Source organism: Myotis brandtii, unplaced genomic scaffold, assembly GCF_000412655.1.
Source record: "Myotis brandtii unplaced genomic scaffold, ASM41265v1 scaffold2727, whole genome shotgun sequence".
Taxonomy (NCBI): Eukaryota; Metazoa; Chordata; class Mammalia; order Chiroptera; family Vespertilionidae; genus Myotis; species Myotis brandtii.
This window is the reverse complement of record NW_005360383.1, coordinates 42587-56436: the sequence shown is the minus strand read 5'-3', so window position 1 is coordinate 56436 and position 13850 is coordinate 42587. Positions and strand designations below refer to the sequence as shown.

General features: G+C 43.6%; 1 protein-coding gene and 1 pseudogene across 1 annotated transcript; both read left to right on the top strand.

Moving 5' to 3' along the window:
• LOC102247457 overlaps positions 1-13850 on the top strand; it is a 69890-nt pseudogene that overhangs the window by 35560 nt on the left and 20480 nt on the right.
• LOC102246543 (RING finger protein 26-like) lies at positions 873-2652 on the top strand. Its single transcript, XM_014541469.1, is given in 1 exon segment — positions 873-2652. A coding segment is annotated over 1 exon segment (1302 nt). The 5' UTR covers positions 873-1319; the 3' UTR covers positions 2622-2652.

The following is a 13850-nucleotide window of genomic DNA, read 5'->3' as shown; positions in this document are numbered from 1 at the left end:
GAAAACTACAGGACATTGAAAAAAGAGATAGAGGAAGACATAAACAAATGGAAGAACATCCCATGTTCATGGATTGGTAGAATCAACATCATTTAAATGTCCATACTACCCAAAGCAATCTATAGATTCAATGCAATACCTATTAAAGTACCAACGGCATATTTTTCTCAGACCTAGAACAAACTCTCCAAAAATTCATATGGAATAAATAATTCTCCCCTTTAGCTGCAGCAATCCTGAAAAAGAAGGAGGAATCACAATACCAGGTATCACAAGTGGCTATATTACAAAGCCACTGTTCTCAAAACTGCCTGTTTCTGGCACAAGAACAGACATATAAATCAATGGAACAGAACAGAGAACACAAAAGTTGACCCTAGCCATTATGCTCAATTAATATTTGACAAAGGAGGCAAGAGCATACAATGGAGTCAAGACAGTCTCTTCAATAAATGGTGTTGGAAAAATTGGACAGATAGATGCAAGAAAATGAAACTAGACCACCAACTTACACCATACACAAAAATAAACTCAAAATAGATGAAAGACTTAAACGTAAGTCAGGAAACCATAAAAATATTAGAAGAATCCATAGGCAGCAAAATAGCAGACATCTCTCACAGCTATATCTTTACCCATACAGCTCCTCAGACAATAGAAACTAACGATAGAATAAACAAATGGGACTACATCAAAACAAAAAGCTTCTGCACAGCAAAAGAAACCATCAACAAAACAATAAGAAAGCCCACTGCATGGGAGAACATATTTGCCAATGTTCTATCTGACAAGGGTTTAATCTCCAAAATTTATAGGGAACTCATACAACTTAACAAAAGGAAGAAAAACAACCCAATCAAAAAATGGGGCACAAGATGGCAGCGCACAGCGGGGTGGAGGCAGTACCTGGGCTCGCCTGAGGGTCCCCTTTCCAGCTCCTGCTCTGGGCGAGGAGTGCAGACTGGAGGACAGGGGCCGGGTGGGACAGGGCACCTGCGAGGCGGGACCACAAGCCCCAACCTCAGGGATGAGGGCGCTGCTGCCAGGTCTGCAACGCCAAGCCAGGCTCCTCCGCCAGCTCACCTCCGCCCGGAGATGCCCGGCCTCTTCCCTCCCCGACAGCCCGCCGCCCACACCGGGCCTCCCGGACCCCGTTCCCCGCACTGAGACCCTCACCCCTCACCCTTCTTCCGCAGACTCTCGATTCTCGCCCGGAGTTGAGACGTTTCCTTCCCTTCCAGGTTCACCCCCGACCCGTCCCCCCAACATCGCAGCCTTCCCGCCCCCTCACCCGGGAGCTGGGCGGTGTTGGCCCCGCCATGGAGGCTGTGTACCTGGTGGTGAACGGGGTGGGCCTGGTGCTGGGCTTGCTGACCTTGGTGTTGGACCTGAACTTCCTGCTAGTGTCCTCCCTCCTGGCCTCCGTAGCCTGGCTGCTGGCCTTCATCTACAACCTGCCCCACACTGTGCTGACCAGCCTGGTGCACCTGGGCCGCGGAGTCTTGCTGTCACTGCTGGCCTTGATGGAAGCTCTGATGTGGTTCACTTTCGGGGGCGCTCAGGCCCTGTGAACCCTGCTGTGCAGCTGCTGCTCTGGCCTGGAGAGCCTGAAGCTCCTGGGGCACCTGGCTGCGCACGGGGCCTTGAGGAGCCGGAACATCCTGCACCGGGGCATTTTCAATGTGGTCTCCAGTGGCCATGCTCTGCTGCACCAGGCCTGTGACGTCTGTGCCATTGCCATGAGCCTGGTGGCCTACGTGATCAACAGCCTGGTCAACATCTGCCTCATTAGCACTCAGAACCTCTTCTCCCTGTTGTTGGCCCTATGGGATGCAGTGATGGGGCCACTGTGGAGGATGACGGACGTTATGGAGGCCTTCCTCGCTTACATTTCCAGCAGTGCTGTGGTCATGGCCATCCTCCTCTGGACCCCATGCCAGCTAGCAATGGAGCTCCTGGCCTTGGCTGCCCACCTCGTGGCCAGCTTTGTGCTTGTCAATCTCACTGGCCTGGTGCTGCTGGCTTGCGTGCTGGCGGTGACGGTGACCGTGCTGCACCCAGACCTCACCATGAGGCTGGCCACCCAGGCCCTCAGTCAGCTCCATGCCCGGCCATCCTACCACAGGCTTCGAGAGGATGTTACATGGCTGTCTCGCCTCGCACTGGGCTTGGAGGCTTGGCGCCGAGTCTGTAGCTGCAGCCTGCAGCTGGCAAGCTGGCTAAACTCAGGAGGGGCACCTGGGGCTCCCCAGGGTGGCCCTAGTAGGGTGCCTGCAGCCAGGACCTCACAACAGGACACTCTTCCTGAAGCAGGGCCCAGATCAGAGACAGAAGAGGAAGAAGGTAGAATGGTCAGAGTGATTGCTGCCTGGGGCAGGGAGAGGCTCAGTGAGGAGCCTCTAGTCAATCAAGACCCATGAAAGTTGCTGAAGGAGCAAGAGGAGTGGAAGAAGTGCGTCATCTGCCAGGACCAGAGCAAGATAGTGCTGCTGCTGCCCTGTTGGCACCTGTGCCTCTGCCAGGCCTTCACCAAAATCCTGATGCGCCACCCTAATGTCTACCACCCCAACTGCCCGCTCTGCCACCAGGGCATTCGGAGGACCCTCAACGTCTACCTCTGAGAACTTCCTCCCTTCCTGCCCTCCTCCAGCTTCACGCGCCACATTAACACCTGACCTCTGGGTCCTGGCCTGAATCACCTTTTGTTTAAATATATAAAATAAATATCAAAAATATAAGTCTTTGTTTTACTATGGTTGCAAATATCAAAAAATTTCTATATGTGACATGGCACCAGAGTTAAAATAGGGTTTTTCAAAATGCTGACACGCCGAGCTCAAAAGGTTCGCCATCACTGAACTAGACCAATGTCCTTGCACACATCCCTTGCTCTTGCCAGAATAACATACTCAACATCTCTGGATTATGATGTTTACTGTCCTGCCTCTCTTTGTCTACATTTTTCTTTTTGCTTAGAATATGTTTTCCATCTCACGTCAAAAGGATGCTTCATGAGAGTTAGCCATTATGCTCAATTAATATTTGACAAAAGATGCAAGAACATACAATGGAGTCAAGACAGTCTCTTCAATAAATGGTGTTGGGAAAATTGGACAGATATATGCAAAAAAAATGAAACTAGACCACCAACTTACATCATACACAAAAATAAACTCAAAATAGATAAAAAAAACTTAAATGTAAGGCAGGAAACCATAAAAATATTAGAAGAATCCATCGCAGCAAAATAGCAGACATCTCTCACAGCTATATCTTTACCCATACAGCTCCTCAGACAATAGAAACTAAGGAGAAAATAAATAAATGGGACTACATCAAAACAAAAAGCTTCTGCACAGCAAAAGAAACCATCAACAAAACAATAAGAAAGCCCACTGCATGCGAGAACATATTTGCCAATGTTCTATCTGACAAGGGTTTAATCTCCAAAATTTATAGGGAAATCATACAACTTAACAAAAGGAAGATAACCGAATCAAAAAATGGGCAAAGGACCTAAATATACACTTTTCAAAAGAGGACATACAGAAGGCCAAGAGACATATGAAAACATGCTCAAAGCCACTAATCATCCGAGAGATGCAAATCAAAACAACAATGAGGTATCATCTCACACCTGTCAGAATGGCTATCATCAACAAATCAACAAACGACAAGTGCCAGTGAGGATGTGGAGAAAAAGGAACCTTCATGCACTGCTGGTGGGAATGCAGACTGGTGCAGCCACTATGGAAAATAGTATGAAGTTTCCTCAAAAAATTAAAAATGGAACTCCCATTTGACCCAATAATCCAATTTCTAGGAATATATCCTAAGAAATCAGAAACACCAATCAGAAAGGATATATGCACCCCTATGTTCATAGCAGCACAATTTGCAATAGCTGAGATTTGGAAACAGCCTAAGTGCCCATCAGCAGATGAGTGGATTAAAAAACAGTGGTACATCTACACAATGGAGTATTATGCTTCTGTAAAAAAAGAATGAACTCTTACCATTTGCAACAGCATGGATGGACCTGGAGAGCATTTTGCTAAGTCAAATAAGCCAGTTGGCAAAAGATAAATATCACAGAATCTCACTCATTTGTGCAATATAATGAACATAAACTGATGAACAAAAATAGATCCAGAGACATAGACTGTCCAACCTATGAGGGAAGTCAGGGGAGTTTGGGGGTGGGGGGTAAGAGAGCAATCAAAGGACTTGTATGCATGCATATAATCATAACCCATGGACACAGATAGTAGGGGGGTGAGGGCATGGGCAGGGGGATGGGAACTGCCAGGGAGAGATCAATGGGGGGAAAAGGAGACATGCAATAAAGAATTTTTTTTAAAAAGTGAGATTTTATTTTTTTAAATATATTTTATTGATTTTTTACAGAGAGGAAGGGAGAGGGATAGACAGCCAGAAACATCGATGAGAGAGAAACATCTATCAGCTGCCTCCTGCACACACCCTACTGGGGATGTGCCCTCAACCAAGGTACATGCCCTTGACTAGAATCGAACCTGGGACTCTTCAGTCCGCAGGCCAACGCTCTATGCACTGAGCCAAACCAGTCAGGGCTGAACTATACACTTAAAATGAGTGAACTGCGTGGTATGTTCATTATGACTCAGTAAAGCTGCCACCAAAAATTTTTTGGATTTGGTGCTGGTGCCAGGGTTCAAAACATAGAGCAGTGGTTCTCAACCTTCTGGCCCTTTAAATACAGTTCCTCATGTTGTGACCCAACCATAAAATTATTTTCGTTGCTACTTCATAACTGTAATGTTGCTACTGTTATGAATCGTAATGTAAATATCTGATATGCAGGATGGTCTTAGGCGACCCCTGTGAAAGGGTCGTTCGACCACCAAAGGGGTCGCGACCCACAGGTTGAGAACCGCTACTCTAGGGTGTCACAGCGGACTTGAGTGTAGTCTTCTGCTTCTCAGGGAAGGTCATCTGGAGTTCAGGCCCAGCTCCCTTTGTGAGCCAATGATCACAGGAAGGAAGCAGCTGTGTTCTTAGCACAACACAGTCTGGGTCACTGTCCTTAGGAAATAGCATCAAAACTATGTGAATAGGTCATTCACAACAACACGGATGGACCTAGAGGGTATCATGCTGAGCGAAATGAGTCAGACAGAGAAAGCCCAATACCATAGGATTTTACTTACATGTGGAATCTGAAGAACAAAACAAACAAACAAAATAGAAAGAGACTCACAGATACAGAGAACAGACTGATGGCTGCCAGAGGGGAGGGACTGGGTGAAAAAGGTGAAGGGATTAAGAAGTACAAATTTGTAGTTACAGAATAGTCATGGGGATGTAGCATAGGAAATATAGGCAATATGGGTATTTGAATTATCAGGGGGATGACTTTGTAAAGTATATAATTGACTAACCACTATACCATACACCTGAAACTAGTATATAATAACATTGAATGTCAACTATAATCCTATATAATAAAGAGCTAATATACTAATTACACCAAACAGCAGAACGACCATCCAGATGACCTTCCAGATGAAGCTGGGCTGCACGGGCCAAGGCAGCCAGGGTCTGCGAGGGCCGCCGAGCCCTTGCATGAATTTCGTGCATCAGGCCTCTAGTTGAAAAGTAAAAATTAAAAAAAAATTATGAGAATAAAATGAAAACAAATGATGTGAATAGGGGGGTCTGTGAAGGAGAGTCATCCTTGAGCTGAGAGGTTTGCTGCATTTTAAACATTTTAGTTGAGCACAAGCTCAGCCAGTGTGGCCCTCCCACCCCCAGAGGATCAGAGCTCACCCTGTTCATTCCCAGGCCCCAAAATGGGAGACCCTAGAAGAGCACTTCACAGGGCAGCAGAAAATGCAGAGAAGAAATGCTCAGCAGTAAGTAAGTATTCAAGGCCAAAAATTTATCACATGCATGAGAGAATTTGGAACTTCCACGGATCTGGGTCCCGGGACCCGCGGGCGGCCTCATGCACTGCCTTCAGTATGCAAATTAGCCGCCATCTTGTTGGCGGTTAATTTGCGTATAGCGCTGATTAGCCAATGGGAAGCGTAGCAGAGGTACGGTTAATTACCCTATTTGTCTATTATTAGATAGGATTATATAATATAGAGAAAATAATTTTTCCCATGAAGCCCATATAGCCTAATTTTCTTTCAGTTTAATACATTGTACCCCAAAATAACATCATGTTCTCTGTGTGACATGACATTAAAAAGGTTGAATAGTGCTGCCTAGTCCATGGAGAACTGATATATGCTCCATCTCTGCAGTTGCTCCCATGGTCCTTAAGACCCTGCACAATTATATACCACATGCCTCTACCAGCTCAGGATCCATTACCCCACATACAAAGTGTATTACCTCCACCTAAAGAAAGTATGACTTTGGGAATACCTTCCTCCCATTCTTTGAGCCAGCTCTGAGTAGACTATCTTGAGCAGCAAGATTTCTGAGCTCTAGGCCTTGGGCAGCAAACTTCACAGCCAGGCCCACCAAATTCCAGGATTTAGTGGTAGTTGATGCATGTCCCAACCTTTCCTCACTACTGCTACTAGAATGGGATATCATAAGACTGCCTTGGCCAGGCAGGGGAGGTAGTGGAGTGGGAAATCATAGAAGCCACCTAGTTTTTCTGTTGGTCCAAGGCAGAGGGACCCCTTACCTCCTGGTCCCTATAGAAGCAGGGTCCTGCCACTGGGTCACCAGACATTATGTACATTTGGGAGTTAGTCATTAGCATGTAGAAGGTAGTTGGAGCCATGAGTGCCCTGTAAATTCCTGAAAATCAAAAGTCCCAAGCTTGTAGGAAAAAAAAGCAAGAATATTACGCTGCTCCTCACCTTACTCCCATAGATGAGATGCTCCCCTTCCCTGTCCAAGAGACAGGTTCCTGAGTTCATTTCTTTCTCTGCCCCTTGACTTAAGTCTCAGAGATCTCTTTTTCCTCTCCCCTCATTACAGTGTTTCCCTCCTTTTCCAATGAGTCATCAGCACAAAGCCTTGGGATCACCCTGCCTCAGTGACCGGAGGAGGCAGCGAGTCTCTCCAATTTATCATGGCAGCCTCATCTCACTCCACCTCTCCTTCCAGATGCTCATATTGGATGCAGGTAGGAATCCTTATATGTGTCTCTGATTCGCTGTTAGGTAAGGGAAAGGAAAAGAAAAAGAGAGGGAAGATGGAAGCAAAAGTTTGACAAAAATACAAATGTTAAAAGATCCTGGAAAAGTAAAAAAGATAACTTTATTCCATTTACTAAGTACCAGGAAGTGTATACTAGGCATTTTACTTGATCTCCTGGTCCAAGCCTGTGTGTGTGTGTGTGTGTGTGTGTGTGTGTGTGTGTGTGTGTGTACACCTAAGTATAAATGTGCATGTGGTGGGATAAAGATTGAGAGAAAATGAAAATGCCCATAAGGTAAGCATAAGTTCTTAGAGTCTCAAGATAATGTAGAATAATATTGGCAAAAATTAGCTTGTATGCCCCAATTTTCTCATCCCATGCTCATGGCAAACATTATTAATGATTCTCAAATATCTTTTCCACTGAGCTGCATCAGATTCTTTCTCAACACAGTTATCCAACTCCCAATCCAGAAACATCAGAGTTCCTATGTGATCCCTCCATCCTATGGACAAGGTCAGCACTTGACCTGAAGGGATTAACGTGCCTATTATCCATCTCCTGCCATCACATTCCTCAGATCCCTCCCCAGAGGGTGAGTTAAGTGAGGAGCCTAGGGCCCAAATTTTAAAGAGCCACTTGCTCTCAGGATTGTGTGGACCCCAAGTGAGTGCATCCTCAAAGTTTTTGCCCTAAGTTGTTTGCTTGTCTCATTTTAGCCAGCCTAGACCTCCTATGTCTAATATCTTCTGCATCCTCCTAGCTCTGTGTGTATGTTCAGCTCAGAAAAGATATCCCCATGACCCAGCAACTATCCACTTTCAGATCTTGTCCCCAAGAGTTGGTTATAAGGAAATAGCCAAATGTATATGCAGTCGATCCCACTTCATCTGCCCAAATCCTGCCCCAACCCACCCTGACTCCATCTCTGTTCTATTTTTAGGAGCATTCCAAGTCCAGGGGCCCCATGAACCTTTGGTGGCCATCCTGGGTGGTGAAGCTGAGCTGCCCTGTTTCCTCTTGCCTCCTCAAAATGTTAAAAATATGGAAATAAGCTGGACCAGATCCCTACCCTCCCATGTGGTGCACCTGTATGAGGATGGGAGGGACAAGCCTGAGGAAGCCATGCCGAAGTATTTAGGGAGGACAGAGCTTGTGAAAAATGTCATGCATAAGGGGATCGTGGTGCTGAGAATCCTCAATGTCCAACCCTCTGACAATGGGCAGTATCGCTGTGCATTCAAAAATGGCTCCTTCTACAATGATACAGTGATTGAGCTGAAAGTGGCAGGGAATGGCCCACATTTATTGCCCTGACACCCCAAAGGAGTGAGTTTATTCTGGGATGGGCTGCTCCCTCTGATCCAATTTTCCTAGGAAATATAAAGAAGTCATAGGAGAAAGGGAGATGGACATTACTTCTATTCACCCCATTACCCCATATATCCTGCTTGGGGCTAAGTAAAAGATAGTAAAGTCACCCACAGTGGGAGTCAAGCAATAGGCAGGGGCCATTTGTACTGGATTGTGTTGGATTCCTCTCTAGCCCAAGAGTCTAGGTTCCATCCTTTGTTGCCAAAATTTCCTTAGAGTCTCAGATTCCTGTTCTGAGGTCTAGGAGGCAGCAAAAACTCTTGAGAAGCAGGGGAGGCATGTGTGTGTAGGAAAATGAGCTTAGGACCTGACTCTTCCTCTTCCCAGCTCTTGGCTCACATCCTCAGTTCCATGTGGAAGTCACTAAATCCCGACAACTCCAATTAGAGTGCAAGTCAGAGGGCTGGTTCCCTCAGCCAAAGGTCCAGTGGATGGACTCTGAGGAGACAGAAATTCCAGCTGAGTCTGAGACTCACACCCAGGACAAAGGCGGCTTATTCCATGTAACAACAGCACTGCTCCTCAGAGAAGCTTCTCAGAAGAAGCTGACATGTTCCATTTGGAACCCAGTTCTGAATCAGAAAAAGGAAGAACAATTGTTCACAACAGGTCAGTTTTATCTCTCCCCTCACTGTGGCCACAAAATGGGCTTGATGCTCACACTCCATGGTGGTGGCAGCTATAAGCACATAATCTTGGTTCTGCTCTCTTCATCACACCAACACCAGTCTTGCTGACAGGACCCAACTTCCCTCCTGTTTTTTCCTACCTTCTCCCATCCTTTCCTGACAATTTTCCAGTCTTCACCTATTTAACCTCTCCATGGAATAGGACCTTCTTATCTTAGTCCATTCAGGCTGGTATAACAAATTACCACAGGTGGGATGGCTTATAAACAACAAAAATTTATTTCTCACAGTTCTGGAGTCTGGGTGTTCAATATCAGGGCGTCAGCACAGTCAGGTTCTGGTAAAAAGCCCTCTTCCAGGTTGTGATAGCCAACCTTTCCATGTGTCTTCACATGGTAGAAGGGATAGGGAACATGAGGGGGTTGCAGGATGGTCTCTTTTATAAGGACACTAATCCCATTCATGAGCTCAGGACCCATATTGGGCATTGGGATTCAACATATGAATTTTGAGGGGACATAAACATGCAAACCATAGCACTCTTCACCAAAAAACACTTTCAGACTTTCTCCTTCCTAGCCCTCTAAAAGGCCAATCTCTCGTGCTTCTTATTTTATGTTTCTCCTCAGCCTTTTTTCTTAAAACCTTACCCAAGGATATGATACATTTATTGAATTTTAGAGAGACAGAGAGAGAAACATCAATATGAATGAGAAACATCAATTAGTTGCCATCCATACACACCCAACCCAAGTTTGAACCCGCAACCTAGGTATGTGACCTGACTGGGAACCAAACCCACAACCCTTTGGTGTACTGGACAAACTCCAACCAACTGTGCCACCCGGCCCGGGCTCCCCTAAACCTTGCTGTATTCTCCTTCTATCTAGATGACCTATTGAAAAAATACTATGAGCCTAGATGCAGATCAAATTCCTGCTGACATGCAGTTATGACTGTGATATATATATATTCAGTTCTTTCTTGATCTCTGCTAGATCCTGTTGTCACATTTTTCTTAAATTTTTGTATTTCTGCTTTGTGATATTCCTTCAGAGAGGCTACTATTCATTAATAGGTTTTAAATTTATGGCACATCTTTGGATATAATATTTATCCATTCTATGGCTGAATTTTTCTAGTAAATCATGATTATCTTTTTCCATGTGTAATCCTTCTACTGTTGCCAGTCTTATTGTTTTATTCACTATAGTATGCACTGTATTTTCCTGGACCACCTATTTCCACAAGTTTCTTAAGTCAGAGAGGCTAATATAGTCTTCCAGAATAGCTTAGATAACTTTACTAGATAATGTTTTCGCATGATATTAAAGAGATATGAATTTGTTTCTGCCTCAATTCTGTGTTTTAGGCACTTTTTCTCAACATCAGCTTCTCTGAGTTAATATTGCACCTGCTGACTGAAGAGTAAGTAGAAGTTGTCCAGTAAGGCCCAGTTGGTGTGCCTCAGTATTTGAGCATGAACCTATGAGCCAGGAGGTCACGATTTCATTAGGTTGTGGGCTCCATCCCCAGTGGAGAGTGTGCAGGAAATAGCCAATCAATGACTCTCATCATTGATGTTTCTATCTCTCCCTGTCCCTTCCTCTCTAAAATCAATAAAAATATTTTTTAAAGAAATTGTCCAATAAGGATGGTAAAGGGAAAGGCAACAAGCGTTCCAGGAATAAGGACAGTACAGAGACACCCTTCATTTCAATCGCCTACTGCCAGTGTCAGACCGTGAGCTTGATCTGAAAGTGAATATGTTTCAGTTCTAAAACATTAAACCCCAATATCTCACTGTTTTAGCACAATTTAACTTCAAATTCTTACAACTTATACTTTATCTCTTTTTACACAGGATTGTCAGCCACATAGAGACCTCCAGTCTCTTGATTCTTTCATGCTGTTCCAGGCTACCAGCTTCAACCTTGAATAAACCCTATGGGTTACCTCCCTGACCTACTCTTTACTCAACACTCTCAATTGTGTTCATATTATTACACTGATACTCTTCCATGGAAGAAATGAATTTATTTGCTTACTTTTATTTTTATTTTCTGAACACATAAGCTGAGTAAGATAATATTTGAATGGAGGCTTGAACTTACTAATTAGCCATACTTTGAAAGGGAAATGGAAATAGATGGAGGATCCACAATGTATTCCTCTTAGAGGGAACATTACTGGGGATTCGCTGAGCAGGAAGTGAATGTGGGAACAACACAACTATCTTCAGAGAAACTAATAGTGGTTCATCTGTATTTCAGTTTCTGAGCCCGACAGTACAACAATCATCATAATGGGTATAGTTTTGGCACTTCTGGTACTGCTGACTTCCATCACCACTGGACTTTATTTAAACAGTCTCAAAAACCGGCACAAAACCAGGTAAAGGGTTTTTTGTTTTTTGTTTTTTGTTGTTTTTTTCAGTATACAACCATCCCTTCTCAGAGGTATCTGTCCTTCACCTTTCTGCTTAGGAGCAAGACCAAAATCAGCAAAGGCTCTGCTCAGAGGAAGTCACATCAATGAGACTCTAATACCTCAACCATAAAATATGGAAAATAAAATTCATTTATAGAACTTCTGGGTGGATTAAAAGATACATATTTACATAAAGCATCCTTGCTTTATACCAATACAAAGTCATTAAATGAAAGCAATTATTATTATTATCCTCATCTTTATTATTAATGTTGTAGGATAAGGAGGAGAAAGATAGAAAACGGTGGAAAAGTGATGGAAAGTCCAAATATTCATGATACACTAAATATGCATGAGGCATATGAAGCATTCCTTTATGAAGTCTTAAATTGACCACCGATAAGTAATACTCATTTTGGAATCATATGTCTCTTCCCCAGGAAATAAGGGTACCTCTGGCTAGTCTGGCTCAGTTGGTTGAGCATGGTCCCATGCACCGAGATGTCATTGGTTCAATTTCAGGTCTGGGCATATGCCCGAGCTGGAGGCTCAATCCCTAGTAAGGGGCATGTAGGAGGCAGCTGATTCATGGATCTTTCTCATTGATGTCTCTCTCTCTCTTTCTCCTTCTCCCTGCCTCTCTCTTGCTCTAAAATCAATAAAACCATATTTACAAAAAATAAGTGTGAAATTTATAGCTGTTCCTTAGGCCAACAAAGAGCTACAACTATGCTAGGTATACTTGCTCCACAAGTATGTGTTTTGGCCCCAGCTAACACATTACAGAGCCCCCCTGGTCAAGATCACTTTAGCCTTTAAAACCACACATCAGAAAAAAGGATTGATGAGGCAGAGAAAAACAGGACATATGAACACTGCTCAATACAGGATTTGCATGGTGTGCTTGCAGACTCTCTTGGTGTGTTAATCTACTTCATCTCTTTCCCTTGACTTCTTGCTTTATTTTAAATTGATTAAATAAACTCTGTGTGTTTTTAAATATGTTTTTATTAATTTCCAAAAGAGGATGGGAGAGGGAGAGAGAGAGAGAAACATCAATCAGAGAGAAACATCTGCCTCCTGCATGCCCCCCACTAGGATCGAGCCTGCAACCTGGCCATGTGGCCTGATCAGGAATGGAACCATGATCTCCTGGTTCATGGGTCAATGCTCAACCACTTAGCCACACCAGTCTAGATAAACTCTGTGTTTTGAGCTTCTTAATTTGGCATAGAGTTTTTAAAACATTTTCTTGTTACTCTTGTCTAAAGGATCTGAAGGGAAGCTTCTCATGCTGATACTAGAATTTTGTGTGTTTTATCTTTCTTCCTTGATCAATCCTTCTAGAAATTTATCCATCTTATTCACCTTTTCAAAGAACTATATTTGATTTCATTGAATTTTTGTATTGTCTGCTAATAATCTTTCTTTCATTGACTTTTGCTCTTAGTTTACTTATATCCTTCCTCCTTTGTTTTTTATTTGCTCTTCTTTTGCTGGTTTCTCAAGGTAGAAGCTTCTTAAGTGATTTTTTTAACTTATTTTTTTAATATAAGCAACTTTTGCTCTTAGTTTACTTATATTCTTCCTCCTTTGTTTTTTATTTGCTCTTCTTTTGCTAGTTTCTCAAGGTAGAAGCTTCTTAAGTGATTTTTTAAACTTATTTTTTCATAATATAAGCATTTAAACATTTAATACTATAAATTTCTCTCTAGAAGGGTATTATGCTAAGTGAAACAAGTCAGACAGGGAATGACAAATACCATAAGATTTCACTTATATGTGGAATCTAAAGAACAAAATAAATGAACAAGCAAAATAGAAATAGACTCATGATATAGAGAACAACCTGATGATTGCTAGATGAGAAGGGGGTTGGATGGTTGGGTAAAATAGATGAAGGGATCAAGAAGTACACATTGTTAGCTACAAAATAGCCACAGGAATGTAAAGTACAGCATAGGGAATATAGTCAATAATCTTATCTAATAATAGACAAACATGGTAATTAGCCATACCTCCGCTACCCTTCCAATTGGCTAATCAGGGCGATATGCAAATTAACTGCCAACCAAGATGGCGGCTGGCAGCCAGGCACTGAAGCGAACAGGAGGCTTGCTTGCTTCAGTGACGGAGGAAGCCAACGTTCCCCTCCTGCCACTGCCGGCCTCTGAGCTTGCACTCTAAGCAACAATGTTACAAATATAGAAGGTAAACAAAACTCCAGAAACCTGCTTTCAGGCAGCCGGGCTTCAGCCAGCAGGACCGCAACA